At 39.6% G+C, this 22,004-nt stretch overlaps 1 protein-coding gene across 1 annotated transcript; it reads left to right on the forward strand.

The window, feature by feature from the left end:
* The first annotated feature begins 9,302 nt into the window (after positions 1-9,302).
* LOC143279362 (polyadenylate-binding protein-interacting protein 2-like) lies at positions 9,303-13,867 on the forward strand. The gene is made up of 3 exons (XM_076583382.1): positions 9,303-9,437; positions 10,165-10,362; positions 12,969-13,867. Exons 1-3 carry the CDS (start codon positions 9,303-9,305, stop codon positions 13,041-13,043), a joined length of 408 nt encoding a protein of 135 aa, XP_076439497.1. The 3' UTR covers positions 13,044-13,867.
* The last annotated feature ends 8,137 nt before the right edge of the window (positions 13,868-22,004 follow it).

Below are 22,004 nucleotides of genomic sequence, written 5' to 3' on the forward strand. Positions count from 1 at the left end.
TGCGTCTGAAATCTGATTGAATGACACAGGAAACGAATGATGAGCGCCCGGCCAGTGGCAGCCGTCAGTCGGCTCTACCCAAGTAGGCAGCCTGTGGTGCAAATGTCCCCGTGTATGTAAAGCGCTTAGAGCTTGGTCTCTGACCGAGGATAGGCGCTATAGAAATATCCACATCAATCAATCAAAGTTAGAAGCGGGTTACGACGACCGTACTAGGCTCTTCCGTCCGAGCAATGCAACTGGCTCTTTTTTTTTTTCTTCGCCCCCCCCCCTCTCCCCACTGCAGATGGCAGATGTGGCGTAGGAGTATATGGATCAGATTGTCAGCACGCTCTTCATACTTCCTTGATTATGCAGATTGGACTGAAGTTATTATGCATTTCAAGTGTTGTATATCTACTTTAAATGATCGTGGGAGGTGTGGGGTGGTGGGGAGAAGCATAGAGTCGTCTTATTAGAGGTATTCTTGATTTCTTTTTGTTTTGATTTTTTTTTTTTAAGAAGCTGATGATAATCCCCTAGAAAACTTTCTGTTTGTTTGACCAGTTTCACAATTCTATGATTGGAAACTACGTATTATTCAGTTGAATTCGGCAGTGTGTGTGTGTGTGTGTGTGTGTGTGTGTGTGTGTGTGTGTGTGTGTGTGTGTGTGTGTGTGGTTGGTTGGTTTGTTTTTTGTTGTTGTTTTTTTTGTTTTTTTGTTTTATGTTGTTTTTTATTCAGAAATACGGAACGGGCTTACACACAGTAAAAAAAAAAAAAAAAAAAAAAAGGCGTTGGAATGTAATAAATGTCATATGCTTATTTTTATGCAACACGCGCGCGCGCGCACACACAAACACACACACACACAGATGTATGTATGAATGTATGTATACATCCTCATTATTCATTGCTCGTTGGAAGAACTGAATTGTGATATATATATATATATATCTGTTTTTGTTGGTCACGGAAGCCTGATATAGTTTTGGAACTGAAGGCAAATTCAGTGGCCAAATATCAGTTGTTAATGAGAACTGAACTAGCTTCCTGGAAATTAGTTTGTTTTGGGGTTGTTGTTTTTCACTCACATAATGGGTATTTCATTATCCTTGTCAGTTCGTTTTTAGTCATGTCGTGTTTCTTGGTGTAAATGAATTAGTTTATTCTGCGAATGAACCAGTAACTGTCTTACTCGATTTATTTTGCTCGGTGTTTTTTCTCCAGTAGGACTGGTAACGTATATAAAACTGGATGCATGCATGAACTTATTGCAGTTTTCGAGTATTTAGAACGTTGTGGAGGGGAGAGGTGGGGGTGGGGTGGGGTGGGGTGGGGTGCGGATGTGAGTGTTTCTATGTAGTGTCTGTATTTCGCTATGTGTGTGCGTGTGAATGTATGACTTATGTGGATGTGTCCTCGTGTTTTTTTGGTGGTTTTTTTTTGTTTTTTTTTTTTTTAATGTTTCCGTTATAGGATTTGCGTGTCTTATGCGTGTGTGTCATTTGATTCTGTTGGGGGTGTTGGGGGACGTGTGCGAGGGGGGGTGGGGGGGGGGGCAGGAGGGGTGTCAGTCTATCTGTCTATGACTGTCAAGTCTGTGCGAGTGAATTATTATCACAGTTTACCATCCGTGTTGTTCAGGCGCGGTGACTGAAAACCATGGATCATAATTGTAATGATTATTTTGTCAATGTCAGATTGGTTTTTTTGCTTTGTGTACCGTGTATGTTGACTTGAGTTAGAGGCTATCATCATACTGAAATAAAAATAAAATTAAAAAAAAGATAGTCTTTTGGACTTGACTCCGTTTCCCGTGTGTGTGTGTGTGTGTGTGTGTGTGTGTGTGTGTGTGTGTGTGTATTTGTGCGTTCCTTTTCAATGAGTCTGTCTGCTTGTCTGTTTCTCTCCTCCCTCTTCTCTCTCCCTCTCCCTCCTTCTCCCTCTATCTCTGTGTGTGCCTCTCTCTTTCTGTCTGTCTGTCTGTCTCTATATATCTATCTATCTATCTATCTCTTTGTCTCTCTCTCTCTGTCTCCCTCCCTCTCTCCCTCTCTCTTCTCTCTCTCTCCCTTTCTGTGTCTTTCTGTCTGCCTGTCTCTGTCTCTTTCTCTTTGTGCACGCGCACGCGCGCACGTGCGTGCGTGTGTGTGTGTGTGTTTATCTACCTATCTTTTACTTTCTCTAACTCACTCACTCACTCGCACACCCTTTTCTTTTTATCAATTGCATGCAAATGTGCGATGCACCGATGCTGCGTGCAAATACAAGCGCGTGCACACACACACACACACACACACACACACACACACACACACACACACACACACGCACACGCACACAGAGACACACACACACACACACACACACACACACACACACACACAGACACACACACACACACACACACACACACACACACACACACACACACACACACACACACACGAAATCGAGGGGGTATTATTATTATGTCAAATACCCAGCGATCAAGATTTTCAACAGTCGCCGGTGCATCATTTAGTTGTTCAGTTGTCGAACTGAAATACATTATTATTATTAGCATTTACGCCTAATCTTGAAAATAAGCCTTGGTGTTTACAAATATAACACATACGTAAATATCAAAAAGGAAAATTTGAACACAAGATGCCAAACATTAAGAATTATTCATGCCCCCTCCCCCTCTCACCCCATATTGGAACTGAAGGGATGATCTGTTAATTACCCAGGAGGCGGAGGGGAAGGTGGATCTTCAGTCAGACTGGATTTGAAAGATTTGCAGCGAAGACTGATGAGCGAGTGACGGAGAGGCTGAGGAAGTTGATTCCAAAGAATGGTATGAAAAATACATCCAAAAGCTGTTACTATTTCCCGAAATGAATCACGCAGCGAACGCTGACATGGATTACAGGATCTTTAACGTGCAGTGTTTGATCTTCTGCTTGTTTGTACACACGAAGGGGGTTCAGGCACTTGCAGGTTGACCTGGGAGATCGGAAAAATCTCCACACTTTACCCACCAGGCGCCATTACCGAGACTTCGAACCCGGGATCCTCAGATTGAAAGTCCAACGCTTTAACCACTCGGCTATTGCGCGGCCCGTCACACTGACATACAAACCTGAAATCAGCGAAAAGAGTTTTTAAAATGATAAAAACAAAAGCAGCATAAAGAGGTCACTCACCCCGAAGCATAAACATAGACAGCCCATGGAGCGATAACCTCAATAATTTTATTGGTAGTCACGACCTGAAATTAGCACAGAGGTCAACACACACACACACACACACACACACACACACACACACACACACACACACACACACACACACACACACACACACGTGTCACAGGACCCCGAGGCAAAATCATAGCCCCCAATATTAGCTACGCACTTTTCATTTCTCACGGCAAAGAAGAATAGAATAGTAATGTGAATTTATGCCGGAATGGTTGGTTGGTTGGTCAGTTGGCTGATTTGTTGGCTAGCTGTCTGGCAAGCCAGCAAGGCTGGGTCTGTGAAAACGAAGGTGAGCAACGACATGCAGTTTCAGTTGCGAGTTTAACTTCAAAGGGGAATAACTTTGCCGATCGAACACTTCGTGTCAAATGTTGCAGTTTGTTCCCTTCATCTGCAACGCATCACTGCGCTTACTACCAATTGAGAAAGGGAGACACATGAACATACCACAAGAAGCAAGATTGTGTCATCTTTGTGACACGAATCGAGTGGGAGATGAATACCACTTTGTCATGGAATGTCCTGCAATTCAAAATCTCCGCAATCAGTATTTACCTAAGTATTACAGAACACGTCCCAACTTCCACAAATACGCAACATTAATGTCTATTAGTAGTAAGAAAAAGCCGTTACTAAATTTCGCTAAATTCATTAAAGGTTTTAATGTGTTTCGTTAGGAGCTAGTTTCAGTCCGGATTCTTTGCCACTTATGCCTTAACTGTACTTGTTGAATAGGAATTAGAACAATGACATGTGTTAATCTTGACACCGCATCCCATACTTATCCATTTGTAAATGATTTTTTTTTTTTAACATGTCTTTTTTCTCTTGTATATATCAAACCAATCCCAGTATTACTGGCAAATGGGTGCTAAAATAACATGCAAATTATTGTGTATTTTATTTTGTTACACCATGTCATTATTAATGCTATGCTCCAACTAACCCCCCAGTTCCCAGTGCAGGCTCAAACAGTCAGATACAGAGCCGTATTGTAAATCTAAGTTGTGATCTGTGCATTTGTCTATTCCTATTGCATTGTACCAGACTGATTACATTTGGCCTTTTATTTCATTTTATTCTTCCCCCATTTGTATCATCCCCCCTTTTGTTTCTTCTTTTTAAATTATCTTCGCTCTTCCTCTGTGGCCGTCATCCTGTTATTGTCATGTTTCCTTGTTTCTCTATGACTCAAAAGAGTTAACTCTCTCTCCATACGAACGGCGAAAGAGACGACGTTAACAGCGTTTCACCCCAGTTACCACTCATCAAAATATTGCAAGCGGAAGGCTCTTATACTGAAGAGGTGAATGTTGACAAAGATACCACAATTCTGACGATGGAAGCTAAAGGTTGGGTCATTGAGACACCCACTGGACATCCGAGGTGTCTGTGTAGAGGAGAAGAGAGGACTGGCCGTACTGAGTGAGTTAATGGGAATAAACAAACTCTGAAACTCTGAGCACCATTTTTCATGAGATAGCATTAGTCTTCATTGGTTTTTCGTGCTTTTGGCTTTCAAGTCTTTCTTTTATTCCGTGTTTATTTGCTAACCGGAGTGCCGGAAGACTGGATGGATGAGTTATGTTGACTTAGCTGGACAGAGGAGAATAATAATTGAGACCTACAGCACTGTGCGGGCGGCGATCCTCGCTCGCGGGCAGCCTATCGCGGGCAGCCTATTATTCAGCAAAGACTATATATTCAACTGCATAATTATGTGGGCCATTTTGAAGGCAGTCTGCCTAAATATAAGGGAGACTGCCTTTGTCATTTATCGTCCGATATGCCGACTACAGTTTTGCCCCCTGTGAACTCGTCGAGTCACGTATCTCGGCAATGGCAGTGATCTATCCCCTACTGAAAGCGATGATGATGTTGATAATGACAATTATGGTAATGACAATGATGATAATCATATAAAACAGTGCTCGGTTGCGGCTGCCGTGTCACAATGACCTGAAACCGACGCATAAAACTGACGACACCGTGCAATTTAACTGGCGGCACAAAAACTGATGAAAGACTTACATGGCTAACCCCGCTGATCTAAAAATAGATGGGTTAACCCTCTACAGACGTACAGCCAAACACTGAAACACTAATCTATGTTTGTACGCGGCACACATCATCACACACTGATACACAACACACGCACGTGACACTGGCGAGGCTGAAACACTCGATTGCCTGAGGGCCGGGGGGCTTCAGTCTTCTCTGAAGGCTTTGTACTATCCACTGAGCTCTCCCTAGAGTTTCGTATCACTATCAACGTGCTGATCAGCAGTCGGCCCGCTCAGAGAGGATATCAGTCAGCAGGTCAGCTTTAAATGAGTCTAAATCAGTTCAGGAGGTCTGTGCCCTCTATGTACTCACGAAGAGGGGCCCGCGGGGGTTGGGGGGAGGTGGGGGGGTGGAAGGTTTGGGGGGATTCAGATGAAATTTCAACACTATAATGGTCAGAGGACAGGATGTGATGGACGGCGGTTGACTTAAGAAGGCAGTCGTCATCAGTCTCTCGGCATTTGATGCTTACTTGATACTTACTTGATACTGACTTACTTGATACTTGATTCTTGCGGTGTAGAAAGCCCAGCTGGCCTGTTCACAGTTCTAGTAAACTTTTTTTTTCTCTCTCGCTCTCCCAAGGCCTGACTAAGCGCAATGGGTTACGCTGCTGGTCAGGCATCTGCTTGGCAGATGTGGTGTAGCGTATACGGATTTGACCGAACGCAGTGACGCCTACTTGACTCCTGAGCTACTGATACTGATACTGAAGAAATCACTAATTATTAGACTGTGTGTGGCATGCGTGGCACAGACTAGTGGTAACGTTCTGAGTGGGTACACTCCTCCAATGTGCGTCCAGCCTGTTTTGGAACGTGTTGACAGATGGGGCGGTTACAACACTGTCAGGAAGGCTATTCCAGACTACTATATATGACGATACGTTGGGAGAACACGGTAGCCAGCATGTAGGTTCAGCCTGGAGTGTCCCGTGGCCAGCTTAACTTAAGGCTGTTCCCCCGGGTATCCCTGCCTTGGAAGAGGTGGAGCACTGGTCGATCTGAGTCATAGATTCTGTGGACGTATTTCAGTGTCACTGAACGTCGATCATGTGACCACGATTGTGTGCGGGCTAAGATTAAATATCCGGGCCTTATTTTGTGTGATTGTTGATTTGTTTTCTATGTTTTCTGTTGTTGTTATTTGTTTGTTTGTTTTTGTTTTGTTTTGGGGGGAGGGGGGAGTTGTTGTTGTTGTAGTTGTTGTTTAGTTTTCGCTGTTGTTGTTGTTTCTTCTTCTTCTGACAATTTCAGAACACCATACACTTTGGTTCTGCACACATCTGAGGTCAAGGTTAACATTCAGGTCACATCGCGTCAGTTTTATCCCTGCGCGCCGCAGTAACAAAGAACAGAAAAGTGGTGCATTCGTATTAATAGTACGTGGACCGATAACTGGAAAAATGACGAATTAGATATCATATGCTTCAAATCTACATGCATACATTAAATTTTAAAGTATTAAATATATGGCCTTACTCCGAATCACAAGTCAGAATAGAATGTAAACACTACAGGACTACATGTGGCTGCGGATGCCAGTATGTTGTTGGGTTGTTTACAAATAGATGCTTGACAGTGATTCGTTGGGTGACAAACCAAACGGAAAACTCGCATTTTTGTAAGTATTCTCTCTTAAATATTGCAAATATTTGTTGCATAGCGTCAAGTGTTGACAAGACTTTGAGCAGGTACAGGCAAGGTCTATATATGCAGCAGTGTGAACGTTTTATTAAGACTCGAAACGCAAACTTTGCAGATGGAGGTTTTTGCTTTGGCCAGGCACCACGATGCAGCAGAAGCTGTGACCTTTTTTTTTTTCTTTTTTTTTTCTTAATCCTGTCACGTCAAGATTTTAACGGATATTAAAGCAGTCATTAATTCTGAACATTGTAGGCGATTCTTAAGTTAGTTTTCAAAGATGTGTCATTGAGTTTGACTGAATGTTCATCAAATCTAATTTCTGAGCGGTTAACAATGTCGCTTGACGATGACGTCAGATGTCTGGCACAGTTCGGAGCGCGAAGTCCTCATTCAGGTCACATAATACGATTGTGCGAAGGCAGCAAATTTTCAGTATTGTTTTGAGACTCATTGATGGTCTCCTCGTTTCTTGCACAGGACATGTACACTAGAAAGAATGTGTAGGAAGCATCGTTTGACCTGCTGCCGCCTCCAGTGTACACAAATTGAGCAGATTGAAGTTCATAAATAAATGTTACACGATGCGGAACTTCATAACTGTGTGTAATGAAGTGTACTCATGGGTGAAAATTAACAGGAGAAATAATGTTATGACATATAATATCAGTTACGTAATGATGGTAATCGCTTAGGGTATTTGCCTAACTTAAGTTGCTGCTGTTTCGGATGAAATCGGTCACTTGTGATAATGGAGATAACATTGATTCTGATTGGTCTGGTACATTTAAAGGATTACAGAAGCAACTCCTATCGGCCTTTAACTACCTTATTTCCCATGGCCTCCCATCCATCAACATTGATAAGGCATGTCCTGACCTCAAGCCATCAAAAACATGCCGTCCTGCTTAATTGCTCTCCCAGGATATTGAATTGAATACAGTTGCAGAGGAGTTTTTCTGGAACAACACCAGAAAAGGTTTGAATATGAACACGGTAACATATACACCCACCTCTGCTTTATTTTACACTAGATTAGTGGATACAAACAACTAAGATATATTATAATCACCGTATTTATTGAGGAATTTTCAGATGATGTATACCAGAACAGTAGAAGTACATCATACTGTCTAATTATCACAATAATTTGATCATTGGTTGACCAGAGATTTGTAAATAAGATTCTAGACCGAATTCAAGGCAGTATTCTGGAAGTATATTTTGTCATACTCTTTTTTTTCATATTTGTGACACAGGATGAAATATGACAAGCATTATTTACATCATTTTGTATTACTCCTAATGATTTGTTTTGTCAGTTGCCGATACCAAACTTGTGCTTGTGTGGTGTGAAATCTTTGTCATGTTTTATAGTTTAAACATTGAACACATGGGTGCATTTTGTCTGCAGAAAAATATATTGTGCCTGTCAGATATTGAATACCTTGACCATGTATAGGAGGTTCTGCGAGGGAATTGGTTAGGCATTGAATTTCAGATCCAGTGATGCCAGTGATCAGAGTTTCAGGTCCCATTTCAGCATGGTGTTATGTGCTTGACAAAGGCACTGTACTCCAATTGTCCATACTCGGCCCAGGTCTGAGTAGGTACCTGACTTTGGTTAGAAATCAAAACAGCGGGAGAGGATTGGGCCTTGCCTGTGTAAGCCAAGCCCTAGACATGGTTGACATGAATTTGCTGCTGCAGCGGCAGTTAAAGGGTATGGGTCTTACATTTGTGCTGTAGTGACTCACATAAAAGTGTTTTAAGCTGAATCGGTAGCGTAAGCGGCACTGACTTGAAATTGTGTACTTTGTGAATGGAGAGAGTTACCACTCTTTACTATTTGTTAATCATTTCATCTCCTGGCCTCATTGTCTGTTAATTTCCAGTTGAAAAACCACCAAGGTAACCGTGTGTTTGTTCTGTAATGTCCATGTGTTCAGTCTGCCGTGTTCAGGATTAAAGAGGCTATGCCAGTCTTGAATAAAGGCTTATTTGTGTTTGCACATTTCTTCTTTGTTGCTGTGTGCACATGTCATGATCGGTATAAGGACAGACCCAGCGCTTCCTTTTTTGAGGAAGTGTCTGGGTTTGTTCCAGTGTACCTTTAATTTACCTGTGTGCTAGCTAAATCGGTCGCATAAGCAGCACTGACTTGAAGTTGTGCACCTTGTGAATGGAGAGGGTTACCACTCTTTACTATTTGTTAATCATTTCATCTCCTAGCCTCATTGTTTCTTAATTTTCACTTATAGTACATTTCAAGTGTTTACTGTGAGTGTGAGTATACGTACACATAATTGTATATGACATGCACCTTTTGGTTTCATTCTTCCAGGTGAATCTGACCAAACAGAAGAAATGAATATGCGCACACCACCTTCCTTGCTAGACGAAGAGCAAGTAGACAGTCAACCACCTGAAAATCCTGGACCTGAAGTGGATTTTTCTGAATACATGTGGATGGGGGAAGAACTGGAAGAGTTTGATAGACAGGTACATCTTGCCATAAGTTTACAGTCTCACTTCATAAGCATTGATATCATCATGAGCTCATCCCACCAAATTTAAGCACGGCTTAGTGGATCAATTCAAAATGTGTGCTTTATCCATTCTCTCTTGGTCATTTAGTTTTTCCAAATGTTTACATTGAAGAATGAACCTTGTGTATTTATGCATTCACTGGAATTATTATGATAAGCAAACATTACATTGCATTCTGGTAGTTTTGTTTCAGCACCTTACTCATCGTTTATTTCAGCCAAATACTCTAAAACTATCCATTATGTATCCTGCATTGCACTGTATTGTATTGTACTCTTTTTTTGTCACAACAGATATCTATATAAAATTTGGGCTGCTCTCCCCAGGGAGAGCACGCCACTGCACTGACACCCATTTTTTTCTTTTTCTTTTGTCTTTTTTTTTTCTGCCAGCAACTTTTTCATATTGAAGTGGATTTTTGCTAGGGACAACCCTTTTGTTACCACGGGTTCTTTTACGTGCTTTAATTGCATGCTGCACACAGGACCTCAGTTTATCAAATGACTGGCATCCAGACCACCACTCACGGTCTAGTGGAGGGGGAGAAAAAACTGGAAACTGCCAGTGTGATTCGAACCTGTGCACTCAGATTCTCTCGCTTCCTAGGCAGACGCGTTACCTTTAGGCCAACACTCCACATTCAGATGTTATCATTTATCATGCCTACATCTGTGGCCAGGTGGAAGAAGAGCTATGGGAGCAGGCATTTATCGAGGCCTGTTTTGAAGATATGTTGGCGGAAGAAGAGCTTCATTGGTACTTCAGTCAGCTACCTCACTCCAGCCATTTGTTCACCTCAGGGTCAGCACTGACGACATTCTCTTCCGACATCCCTTCACCTCCTGTCCCACACTCCAGTGATTGTAAAAAAGATGATGTAAGTTGCCACTGTGTCTTGATTTCTTTACTATTTTAAAAGGTGAAATTCCATAAACTGAAAAACACTTGTGCAAAAGTGGCATGCAAAACATTGCACTGAAACAGTGGAAAAAAAGAAGTAATACCAACGTTTTTGTCATGATTCATAGACAAATTTCTCAAAAACTTCACACGAGTTATGCCATGAAACTTTTCTTTTGCGCAAGGGAGCAAAAAATTTTTACTTCGCTTGTGAATTTTGCCAGTCCTTGGAAAGATCCCTTGTTGAAGCAGTGTATGAGATCCCCTTCTGCCAGGTCCATTACTGGACCAGATTGCTTCATTAGCCACATGAATTATCTGAAGAGATCTCCATCAAAACCAAGCTTCTTGATCAGGATGTTGCAAACACCCAGCTGCTGCCTGAGCTTAAAATTTTCGCAGACAGTCAGTACTCTTTGTTTGTCTTTTCTCTTTTCTGTTTTTTTCCCCATTGCAACAGGACTGCATTCAAAATTCTCTTATTTTCAACACTTCTAAATGCTTGTTTTGATTGTACTGGCTTCATGGTTTCCGTCAAAACTGGTGGTTAAATTTTGTTTCGTTTATTCATCTATAGTCTGTTCATCTAAGAAGATGCAACCAAAACTCTCCTGTGTGTCTTTGTGCTGTCCTGCCTGGATTATTGTAATTCCATGCTTGCCGGTTCACCCAGCTACCTCACTGCTAGACTTCAGAAAGTCCAGAACCGTGCTGCATGTCTTGTCTTTCGTTCCTCTGAATTCAGTCATGTCTCGCTTCTCCGTTATGCTTTACACTGGCTCCCAGTACAAGAAAGAATTATTTGAATTGTGTTTCTTTGGACAAAGTGCTCTTTTTCTTTGCATGCAAATTGAATTCTTTTCATGCAAAATTTCGCATCATTTATTTATCCATGGAATTTTTATTTTGACTGTGTAACTGTAAAGTTGTGACTGGCATTTATATTTAAGTTTAAATCTTGACTTGAAACTGCAGTACAAATTGTACAGATGTTTGCTCCAGAAACTTTGTAAATCACATGAAGTTTGAGATATTGAAAGGCTGTGTTTATCTTATCTTTGCCTACAGAATGTGATTTATATGTATATATATGCAATCTTGAACTCTCATGGTTCTACTCTTATCTGACCGGTCCAGTGTTTTTCTGTTTTCTGTCTGTCACCCTCTCCTTCCGACGTACAATTTGGTGTGCCACTAGGCTCCGTGCTTGGGCCCATTCTGTTTATTCTCTGTACACAACCGATTTCCACCATTGTGAATCATCATTCGTTGTCCCACCATAGCTTTTCTGATGACAACCAGCTGTATCTGTCGGGACCTCCATCTCTCCTTCCCTCTCTCATTGACTCTGCTCAGGCCTGCATCTCTGATCTGAAGACGTGGATGACTGAAAACAAGCTAAAATTAATTGAGGATACAACTGAAATCAGATTATCACCCCACAAAGACTTTGCCACTCAGTCTCTCTTCCTTTCTCAGTCACCCTCAGTGGCACCGACATTCCTCCTTCCTCTTCCGTCCTCAGTCTTTGTGTCACTCGACCAGTCTTTTTCCTATCAGCAGCATGTTGTAAATACATGCAAATTATGTTACTTTGAAATTTGCAGAATTGCATTCATTTGTCATCTTCTGACTGAAGATGCAACCAAAACTCTCCTGTGTGTCTTTGTGCTGTCCTGCCTGGATTATTGTAATTCTCTGCTTGTCGGTTCACCCAGCTACCTCACTGCTAGACTTCAGAAAGTCCAGAACCATGCTGCTTGTCTTGTCTTTCGCTCCTCTAAATTCAATTACGTCTCTCCTCTCCTTCATGTTTTACACTGGCTCCCTGTACAAGAAAGAATTATTTACAAAGTCTTCTTTGTTTCAAGTCCATTGAGGCTTCTGGTCCACAGTATCTTTCTGATCTCATTCACCCTTACATACCCTCATGCCAACTCCACTCTTATTTTGAAACCCGCATGCGTATAGCCAGTGCAGTTTTTCATACCAAGCCCCGATTCTTTGGAATCAACTTCCTCAGCCTCTCCGTCACTCATCACTGCAGTCTTTTAAATCCAGTCTGAAGACCCACCTTTTCCCCTCCTGAATAATTCTAAAGAGCTCATCCCTTTCCAGTATGAACTAGAGTGACTGCTAAAATGACTATAAGTATGGTATTAGTGAGTTTGGATAGTTTCAGAATTTGTTGGTTGTATTTTTGATTGTGTACTATTTATGATTGTGTGCTATAACTTGTATGCGGGCATGTGCTTGTGGGTATGTGTGTGGGAGGGGCGGGGTGTGGAGGGGGGGGGTGAATAGTTTTTAATAATGTTTGGTATCTTGTGTTCAATTTTTCCGATTGATATTTAGGTATGCGTTTATTTGTAAACGCCTAAGGCTTATTTTCATGATTAGGCCTAAATGTTCATAATGATAATGATGATAGTATATGAATGTGTGTGTTGTTGTTTGTTTTTGTTTTTTGTGATTGATTTTATTCAGGAAATATTTGTTGTAAATATATATTTTAATTACACATTCTGTGATTTTATTCAGGAAATATGTGCAATGTATATTCTATAATTTTGGCTGTTGCAGATGTTGAAATCTTCGAACCTGAATCCTGAGGCTCCCGAGTTTGTTCCAAAGGCTTCAATGAAGCGAGTGAATTAGCACACTGTGCCCAAGACTTTTCATGCAGCTTAGAACTTTTGCCTCTTCATGTTGAGCCATAACTGTCACTCTCTCGTGTGACTGTGTGTTTGTTTTTTCCTTCTGTTGTGGTCTTAAACTGTGGGGAATTTTAAAGGTTGTAAACCGTGATTATGGCAGTGAATGCCTTTTATCCAGTATTTTCTTGAATAAATGTTTCCTTTGTGTAAGAGCGGGCAGTCTGAAGGATGATGGATTTTTTTTTTTTTTTTTTTTGAAGAATTGAAATATTACTGTACAGGGACAAGTGACAATACAGCTTGCATTATTTGACGTGTGTGTTACTTGTTTGAAATGAAATGCACAATATGGATGCCTTGCATTGACATAGGAGCATTGTAAGCCATGCATCAACTTTTTATTTTATTTTAATTTTTTAGTGTCAAATCAAATAGATCCACAGATAAAACTCTGACGAGGCGCTGTTGTGCGTGTTTTGTGGGGTTTTTTTCAGGAAGTGTATAATCAATATCTTATGTTAAGTTATATTGGTAATAAGACCTGTTTTGGTAATGATCAGAGTTCTGCAGCAAAGTGATAACATTAAAAAGGTAAGAAGAAAAAATACGTAGAACTAAAAGCAACAACAAAAAATAACTTCTTCTTTTCTTTTTTTTTCTTTTTTTTTTCCCCCTATTAATGTCGACATGGCCTCAAATTTTGAATGTGTTCATCATTCTGTTTGTTTTTCTTTCTTTCTTGTTTCAGCTAAATTTTCACCTGACAAGTGTATTTTGTATAGTTCTTTTACCAGTTATTAGCTACAATTTTTAATGTTTTTGAGTGCAATTACACTTTTCTGCCTTTCTGCTTCTGTCGTAATTTTTCTCTTTTTTTTTTTTTTATCTCACACTGAAACAGTCACAGGTTGAGTGGCAATACAGGTTGGAGATGGGAGAAAAAGGTAGAAAGTGACTTACAACTAAATTATGGAAGCATTTGTGACATCCGCTTTGCATAAACTTTTTATTCATGCCAGTTGTTTTGGGGGGGGGGGGGGGGTTGCTTTTTTTTTTTCAGAAGTCTCTTACAAGATAAAGTAACTGCAAATCAGTTCACGATAATGTAAAGGTCACTGCGTATTGAGACAGGTAGATTGATTGATACAGTTGAATGAAGACAGGTTAAATTGACAGGCAGATGACTTACTTGATTGAAAAGGAACTGATGAATCAATCTGTATTAAATTTACATCAGTCAGTGACACTAACAGACTCTGAAGGTCTGTTAATGGATGATTGTCTTTTTTAGGTGAAAAAAAAAATAGTTGTCTCTCAAAAAACAAACATCACCCCTACCCCCACAAGAAAAGGAATAATTTGCTCATGTTATAAGGTACAAAGTTATATTCAGTTTTTACTGGCATTATTTTAGACGGGTCGTGTTTGGTATTACAGGTAATTGCATGGCGGTTGTGTATCAGTCATCCAGTGTTTGTGCTAACTCTTCTTGAGGAAAGAATGGATTGTAGTGTGGATTTTAATTGAACTTCCTACAAATATTTTCATGATATGAATATCAAAATAGAGAGCAGGTTATAATGATTTCATGAAAACATCTTTTAAAAATATTTTTATTAGCACCAACCAACTCTTATGTTGTTGTTGTTTTTTAAGATAACATTCTAACATATCTGTTCATCTCTTTGCAACATTTAACTTCAGACATTTTAGCTCATTTTTTAATGGTTGGGTCATGTCATGTTAAAACCATGAAAGCCTTTGACTTTCTTATGACGTGTACATCAGAATGGCAACTTGGCAGCAGTCATACAACCTGGGTTAATGTTATTGGTCAGTAAACATCGTGGTTTTTTTGTTTGTTTTTTTTGTTTTTGTTTTGTTTTTTTAAATAATGTGTTTTATCAGTTTATGGTATGTGCAGTTTATCTTATCCATAATAAGAAAAGTATGTTGATACATTTTGTCATTGTCAAGCAAGTGGTGTATTGGTGGATGCAGAGACATGTAAGTAATTGTGAATAAATTTTACCTGAAATATTGTGAAACGGAGCTGGTGATTTTTTTTTTTTTTTTTTTTTTTTTTCCTCCCCCCCCCCCCCCCCCCCCCCATGATAAATTTAAGACGGTCCTATCTGTCCAGTTATCTGTGATTCTTCACTTGTCATGCCAGAATCTAAAGTTTTTCGGGAGGGGGGGGGGGGGGGGGTCTTTGTTTCTCTGTTTCTGGACATCAGATCAACAGAGGTATATGTCTTCCTTCCAAAATAGTTCTACAATCAAATGGACTTTGTCCAGGGGTTTTTTTTTTCTTCTTCTTTTTTTTTTCTTTTGTTCTTTTTTTTTTCTTCTTTTTTTTTCCCCCAACCTGTCGAGAACAAGCGTATTTATAACTTGCATCTTTTTTTTTCTTTTTTTTTTTCTTTTTTCTATCAGCCCGATTTTCTCTGGGATTTAGAATCTGATCAAGACCTAAAATGAAAAACCTTACTAGTTGTGTACAGATGCTTGAATGATTCAGATTGATCGATCTGCAATTAAGAGAAAGGGCCAGGTGTGTGTGTGTGTGCTGAGCAGAGCTGTAAACATTTCCCTCAACAATTGCATTTTAATGTTGATGAAGTGGTAGCCTTCTTGACTGAAAAGCACAATCACCATGACAGCTTTCTTTGATTGCTTTTTTGTTCCTTGAAAGTTGGCAAGGAAAGGTATTCGTATAAAGTGAATGGTTCCAAGATCTTGATCGGCATTGGTGACTGTTTTACAGATGTAAGCTATAATGCATTTGTGATACTGGCATTTAAAACCAGACATGGTGTGAGCCTGTCCTTTACATGTGAAGTTGTGATAGATCTGGAGAGGAACACGTCCGGCAAAGCTGTCCAAAATATTCATAGATTGGACGGTTTTGATATTTGATGGTCACTGAAGCTTTCATTTGTGTACTTGTTGTTGGTTTTGTTTGTTTGTATATGTGTGTGTGTTCAGTGGATAATGACCGAAACAAACTTTTTTTTTTTGCTCGCTCTCTCGCTCTTGCTCTCGCTCTCTCTCTCTTTGCCTGTTGTTATGATTTAACATTAATTGAAAACCAACATTTTCTGTTCTAGTTCAGGCCAATGTATGTGCATACTTGTTTTTCACTATTGTTCATAAGATGGTATTTTTTGTCATATGAATAAACGTTCTGTTGCCTTAGCAGTTTCATCAACTTCTAGTTCTGTTTCAGCTTATGTGAAAAGATGCAAGAACTATACCGCTTGATTGTGAAAGTGATCTTAGCAGAGTTGAGAATTATTCTGAAGTTACTGTGGAATTTGCGCAGACTGACATTCTTAGTGTTCAGCAAACTTAGCACTGCAAAGATCACTCATGCAACCTAGCTCTAATGGAATGCTAATGTTTGACTCGTGTGCGCATATGTCTGTTTTGCAGTATTTTGGGATGTGTGTTCTGAGACTCGTGTGTGCCAAGGTCTGTCTTGCAGTATTTTGGGATGTGTGTTCTGTAATTAGCTTTGACATTCTAAGTTTATTCCAGAAACATTGTGCGTTCATGATTGTCCGTATTTAAAAACATTTTCTATCATTACATTTCTTGAGAGAACTAGGAGTCTTTTTTATATGTCTTTTGCCTAAAACCGCACCTTAATGGTTAACTAGGGAATGAGTTTCTGTTTGTCCTTTTAGTGATAAAGGACAAAAAAATATGCTTTCTTTTGCTTATGATTCTGTGGAAATGTAATTGTCTTTTCACTGATAAAAAAGACAAAAATACCGTGCGCTTTCTTGGAGAGGAGCTTGCGTATAATATGTGAATGTTTCATTTTTTGTTTGTTGTTGGGTTGGTTTTTGTTTTGGGGGGGGGGATTGTTTTGTTTTGGGGGGGTTTTGGGGGGTTTTTTTTTCATTGTTATTGTTTAGTGGGGGGTTTTTTCATTCTAGTTTGGATGTCTGGATTTTTTTTCTTTTATGATTCTGGAAGGGGAGGAGTCCTTTCATGATTAATGTCATTTTTTTTTTTTTTAATGTTTACTGTTTCTAGCAAACCAAAAAAAGATTTTAAATTGATTTTTCTTCGAAAAACAAACTGTTTTGCAAAAAAGAAAGTAACCAGCACATAGTTGTGGCTACCCATAATTCAGTAGTTGCAGTGCACCAGTGTTTGGTTAAAATGTGAATATACTGTCATGAATCAGAATCGTGTCAAGATCCATCTTCTGAATCCCAGAGTGCGACACTTGTGACGGTGAAAACAAATGATAACCTTCCCATGAATGAGAATATAAACAGCTCCCAAATATTTCACATTCACCCAGGACAGAACATTCAAGAAGGCAGACATAAAAGAGCACACATGGGAGCAGATGATGCCGCTTACAAAGATGGTCCCGGTGGTGACATGAGGGTCTTGACATGGACTGAAGATGCAAACATGACGGTGACAGCAATGGACCCATCAGAGCTCGTTCTCATCATTTTGATATGCACCTTATGATGCGCTACATCTTTTGTATTGCCAACATTAGGTTGGGTTTTTTTGTTTGTTTGTTTTTTTGTTGTTTTTTTTAATAAGTTGGAGGCTGCACCTCAAAGCCAGAAGCGACTTGCAGCTGATAAAATATGGTGTATGTTCTGTAACAGAGAGCAGTTACACATGGTGTACTGATGCTCTCCCACAAGATGTACAGCAGCTGCTGCTTACTTTGGTAGTAGACTGTGTGCCTCTTGTTTTTGTTTTGTTTCTGAGGACTTGACGGAAACTGAAGAGTGTGTTCCAAAGTACTCCTTCCAGAGTACTATTTTGTCCATTTTTGCTTGGTTTGAGGTGGTTATTAAAACGGTGATGGAGTACAGAGCAACAGGTTGCTGGAATCAGTTTCATTGTTATCCACATTCTAGTTATATTTTTGCATGTTAACAAAAGTACATATCTTTCAGTGAAACTATATATCGGAGGGGAAGGTAGTTTCCATGAACTGAAATGAAAAAAAAAGAAGACCCATTGTTCTTTAACCATAAACCCCAGAAATGTAACATCAATAAAATTAGCTTTGTGAAACCTTATTTACTACCATTGATGTCTAAAAGTGTGTTTGCATTCCAGGTATGGTGAATACAGTTTTCATTTGAATTCTGGTTTACATAACATTCAACAGAAACCCACCTTGTTGGTTTTATTTTCCTCTCCTCTTTTTTTTTTTTTTTTTTTTTTTTTTATAGTATGGGGAACGGGATTTGTTTTTCATAGCATGCTGTTTGTTGTTTTGTTAACACAGGCATAAAGAAACAGCATAGAGTTATACATTGCTGGATAAAAAAAAAACACAGCAGCACATGATATTGATTGTAAGTGATACGGCAGCAGTATACTTAGGGGTTGTTCCCCCATGGGGATGCCGGGGGTCTTGCAGTATAAATAGCATCTCCACCTTCTGGAAATTCTTTGCAAGAAATATCCCCTTTTCTATCACTCTCTTTCTGTCTGCTTTTTTTTTCTTTCTTCACTGTTGTCTCCTTTTTCTGCTTTCCCTGTCCATTCCCCTTTCTTTTTTCAAGCAAGCCTTAACACTTTTTTTCTCATTTCTGCAGTATATGATGTACTATCTATGCTGTTTTGCTCTGGCAATTAGGTAGTGATACGTAAACACTGGGATGGGTACTAGCTGCCCATTCTGCTGTGTTATTTGCCTAAATGGCCATTTTATATATATTTTTTTTGTTTGGCTGAAGTATTGTTTTTTCCTTTTTTACGATTTTTTTTGTAATCTTGGGATGATAAATTAAGCAAAGCGGCTGGTGTCCTCAGCATGGCCTAGTCTTATTTGCCATAAGGAGCTAAATGGTTGGGATACTATGTCATGAACTGTGTTTTGTGGGTTTGTATTAGGTGGGGTTTTTTAGGGGGTGGGGGGGGGTTATACATGTGACAGTTTTGTGTTGACACAGTTGAGCAACTGTATGGTTTGACAGTCCTGATATGTCTCTGTGCAGTTGGCTGGACTATAAGCAACAAAAATAAGAATAACTTGCGGGTTGGGATGTTGTTTTTAATTATTTGTAAGCGCTCTTTGTGGTAGCTCATGAAGTTTCCCTCTTTGTTTTGTTCAGTAGCTGCCTGAGCAGGGTGTGTTAAGTCAGTATTTGATCAGAGAACATTTTAAAGTAAACCATGTGGGTTATTGAAAAAAAGAAACTCACTTACAATAATGTTAGTAGATTTTTCATGTGCACCAGCATAAACACATTGGCTCTCATTTTCTTCATGATTACAGTTTCCCCCAAAAAGTTGATCTGTGAAAAGGAAACAAACATCTATTTAGTATATAGTCCTGATAATAACATTTTTAAAAATTACATTTGTTTCCTCAAACTTTGTTATTTTACTGATTGTGGTTAATTTAGCGTCTAGGCTTTCTTGGCACTACTTGCTGAGCTTCAGTAGATGCTGTTGATTTGTATTAGAAGTGTTGTTTCTGTCAGTATGTGATTGGTTTTATTGTAATGGATGTCATTTTAATTCTTTTTCATCTGACAAGTTTTGTTGGTTGTCTTTACTGATTGCTGTGTATATTCTTGCATGCACAGCTTTGATCTTGTTTTTGATCATGCACCTAGGCTTATCGGGAAAAATGGTTTTGATCAAGTGCTTCAGCTTATCAGGAAAAATTGATGGTAGGCAAAAAAAAAAAAAAATAATAATAATACAAGGATTTAAGCCATTTTCCTATTGCTAAGATAGTGGCTAATTCATAAGTTGATTGAAATATTATAAAATTTGCAGTCCAAACCTCGCACTCTCTGCCCACTTCTCTCTCTCTCTCTCTCTCTCTCTCTCCCTCTCCCCTGTTGTTACTTATGTACAATATTACATATAAACTGCAGTGATCAGAAATCAAACTGAACGCCAACCTTATTTTAATGTGCTTGATGTCATGTTATGGGAGCAAGTTATTTCATTTTCTGTGAGAGCGCTGTTATTGTTATTACATAGTGGTGGTTTTTGTTTGGTTTTAATCATTTATTATAAGGACAGGTGCTTTCTTTGTGTTGTTTGTGAATTTGTTTCTTTTACATTGATGAACCAATTTCATGAAATACCCACATTCCTCTCCCCTTCCTGGTTACCTCTTCAGCCATGTGCATCATATGGAGGATATTTTAATCGTTACAATCCCAAGAGAAACAAAAACTTTTTTAATTAAAACATCAGTTAAATGAGTCAGTGAAATAAAGTCATTATATATGCACCAAACCTTCGTTGGAGTAAAACATTTACAATTTAAATTCACAGAAACTACATCGGGAGTGTGTGAAATCAGTTTTGTTTTCTTTCTGAGTAAATGTTGTTGGTTGTTATGTTGTCTTTGAGTCAAAAGACACCATTTTGAATGAGAGAGAGTGAAATACTGTTTTGCCATTGTTCTCAGTGTTCATGTTTCTTCTGTTTCATTTTGTTGAGTTATGTGAAAGACATAAAATAAAGTATTTTTATACTGAACTATTGCTGTTTTGTCTTTCATGGTGTGGATGAACCAGGTACAAGTGAATGTTCAAAAAGCTAGGGAAATGTTGACCAGTATGTAGCTTGACTGGAAACTGTATTTGAATATTTTTCATCCGTTTGTTTACATTCACTGGGGTTCATTCTGAGAACAAAGAAACAAATTAACATTTCCTTTCTTCACATGCAGGCAATCAAACACACACACAAAAAACTCACTCAGAACATATTTGGCATTCATGCAGAACTGAACAATTCCCACCTCTGAAGCTTCACATCAGCATTTCACATTGATGAAAATGATCGCAACTTCAATATTCATTTGACTGCTGCCGACAAATAAACTCATCAGTGAAGGGCTATCACCTCACTTAGGATCCCACATGATCATTTCTTGCGGAAGCCATGTTTGCTGGTTGCAAAGAATTAATGCTGTGCTATTCTAAGTGGTCCATGCAACAGATTTTTGTCAGGGATACTGGTCTGTAGTTTGCGGGATCGTATTGTTCGCCTTTCTTAGATATTGGTGATACATGGGCAGCTTTCAGCCTGATGGTAGTTTTCAAGTGTCGAGTGAGGACTCGTGGTAGATGATGGTCAGTGATGGAGCAACCTCACTTGTGAGTTCCTGCAGGACACAGGGAGAGATGTGGTCTGGGCCAGGTGTGAGAAGCGATAATCGTAGCCAGCTGAGTGCTGAAGTACAGATATATATCTATGTATATTCTTTTAATACTGTTACATTCATGGCTCTCTCTCTCTCTCTCTCTCTCTCTCTCTCATTTTACCCAGTTTTGTGGGCACATATGAAAAAAACACTTCCATCAAGACATCATGAGCAAATAAATCAAGTGCAGTGTCAAGACCTGCAAACTGATGTCAATCTTGTCCAAGGTAGGGTAGATTTCAGGTGGCAGGTGGCATTTCTCCCCAAACTCCTCCACCGAGTGTGTTCAGTCCTTATTGAACTCAGACTGTTTGTTCAAGATGCCATCTTGGCCTTTTGGGTCTGGCACTAGGTGTCCTTCCTTCCAGGGTGCACCTCCAACATTGGCCATCTTCTGGTGTTTTACACTATTATGTCCAAAAACCCTTGTTTTTAGCAATTTGTTCTGAGACTGCTTCCCTGAAGGTGGTGTCCAGGTACTCCCAGTAGGCTCTACACAGCTTCCTTTGGGCTTCTCTCTGCCTCTGCTTGTGCTGCTCTTTGAGATCATGTATTCCCAGCTCTTGTTACACATCTATTTTCTTGAAGGTACGGTCTCTTCTCCTCAGATGAGGAGACGGAGTTCTGGGGTGATCCAGGGTTTGCTTTTCTTGGCTCGGGTTTGTTTATGTGGAATATGTTCCTGGACAGCTGCTTGAAGAGTAGATTTGAAAAGAGTCTACAGTTTTTCTGTACTAGTGGCAGTGTCCCTCATTACTTCAAGTGTTCGAGTCAAGCGGCTGTGTATGAATT

This window comes from Babylonia areolata, chromosome 2, assembly GCF_041734735.1.
Source record: "Babylonia areolata isolate BAREFJ2019XMU chromosome 2, ASM4173473v1, whole genome shotgun sequence".
In the NCBI taxonomy this organism is placed as follows: domain Eukaryota; kingdom Metazoa; phylum Mollusca; class Gastropoda; order Neogastropoda; family Buccinidae; genus Babylonia; species Babylonia areolata.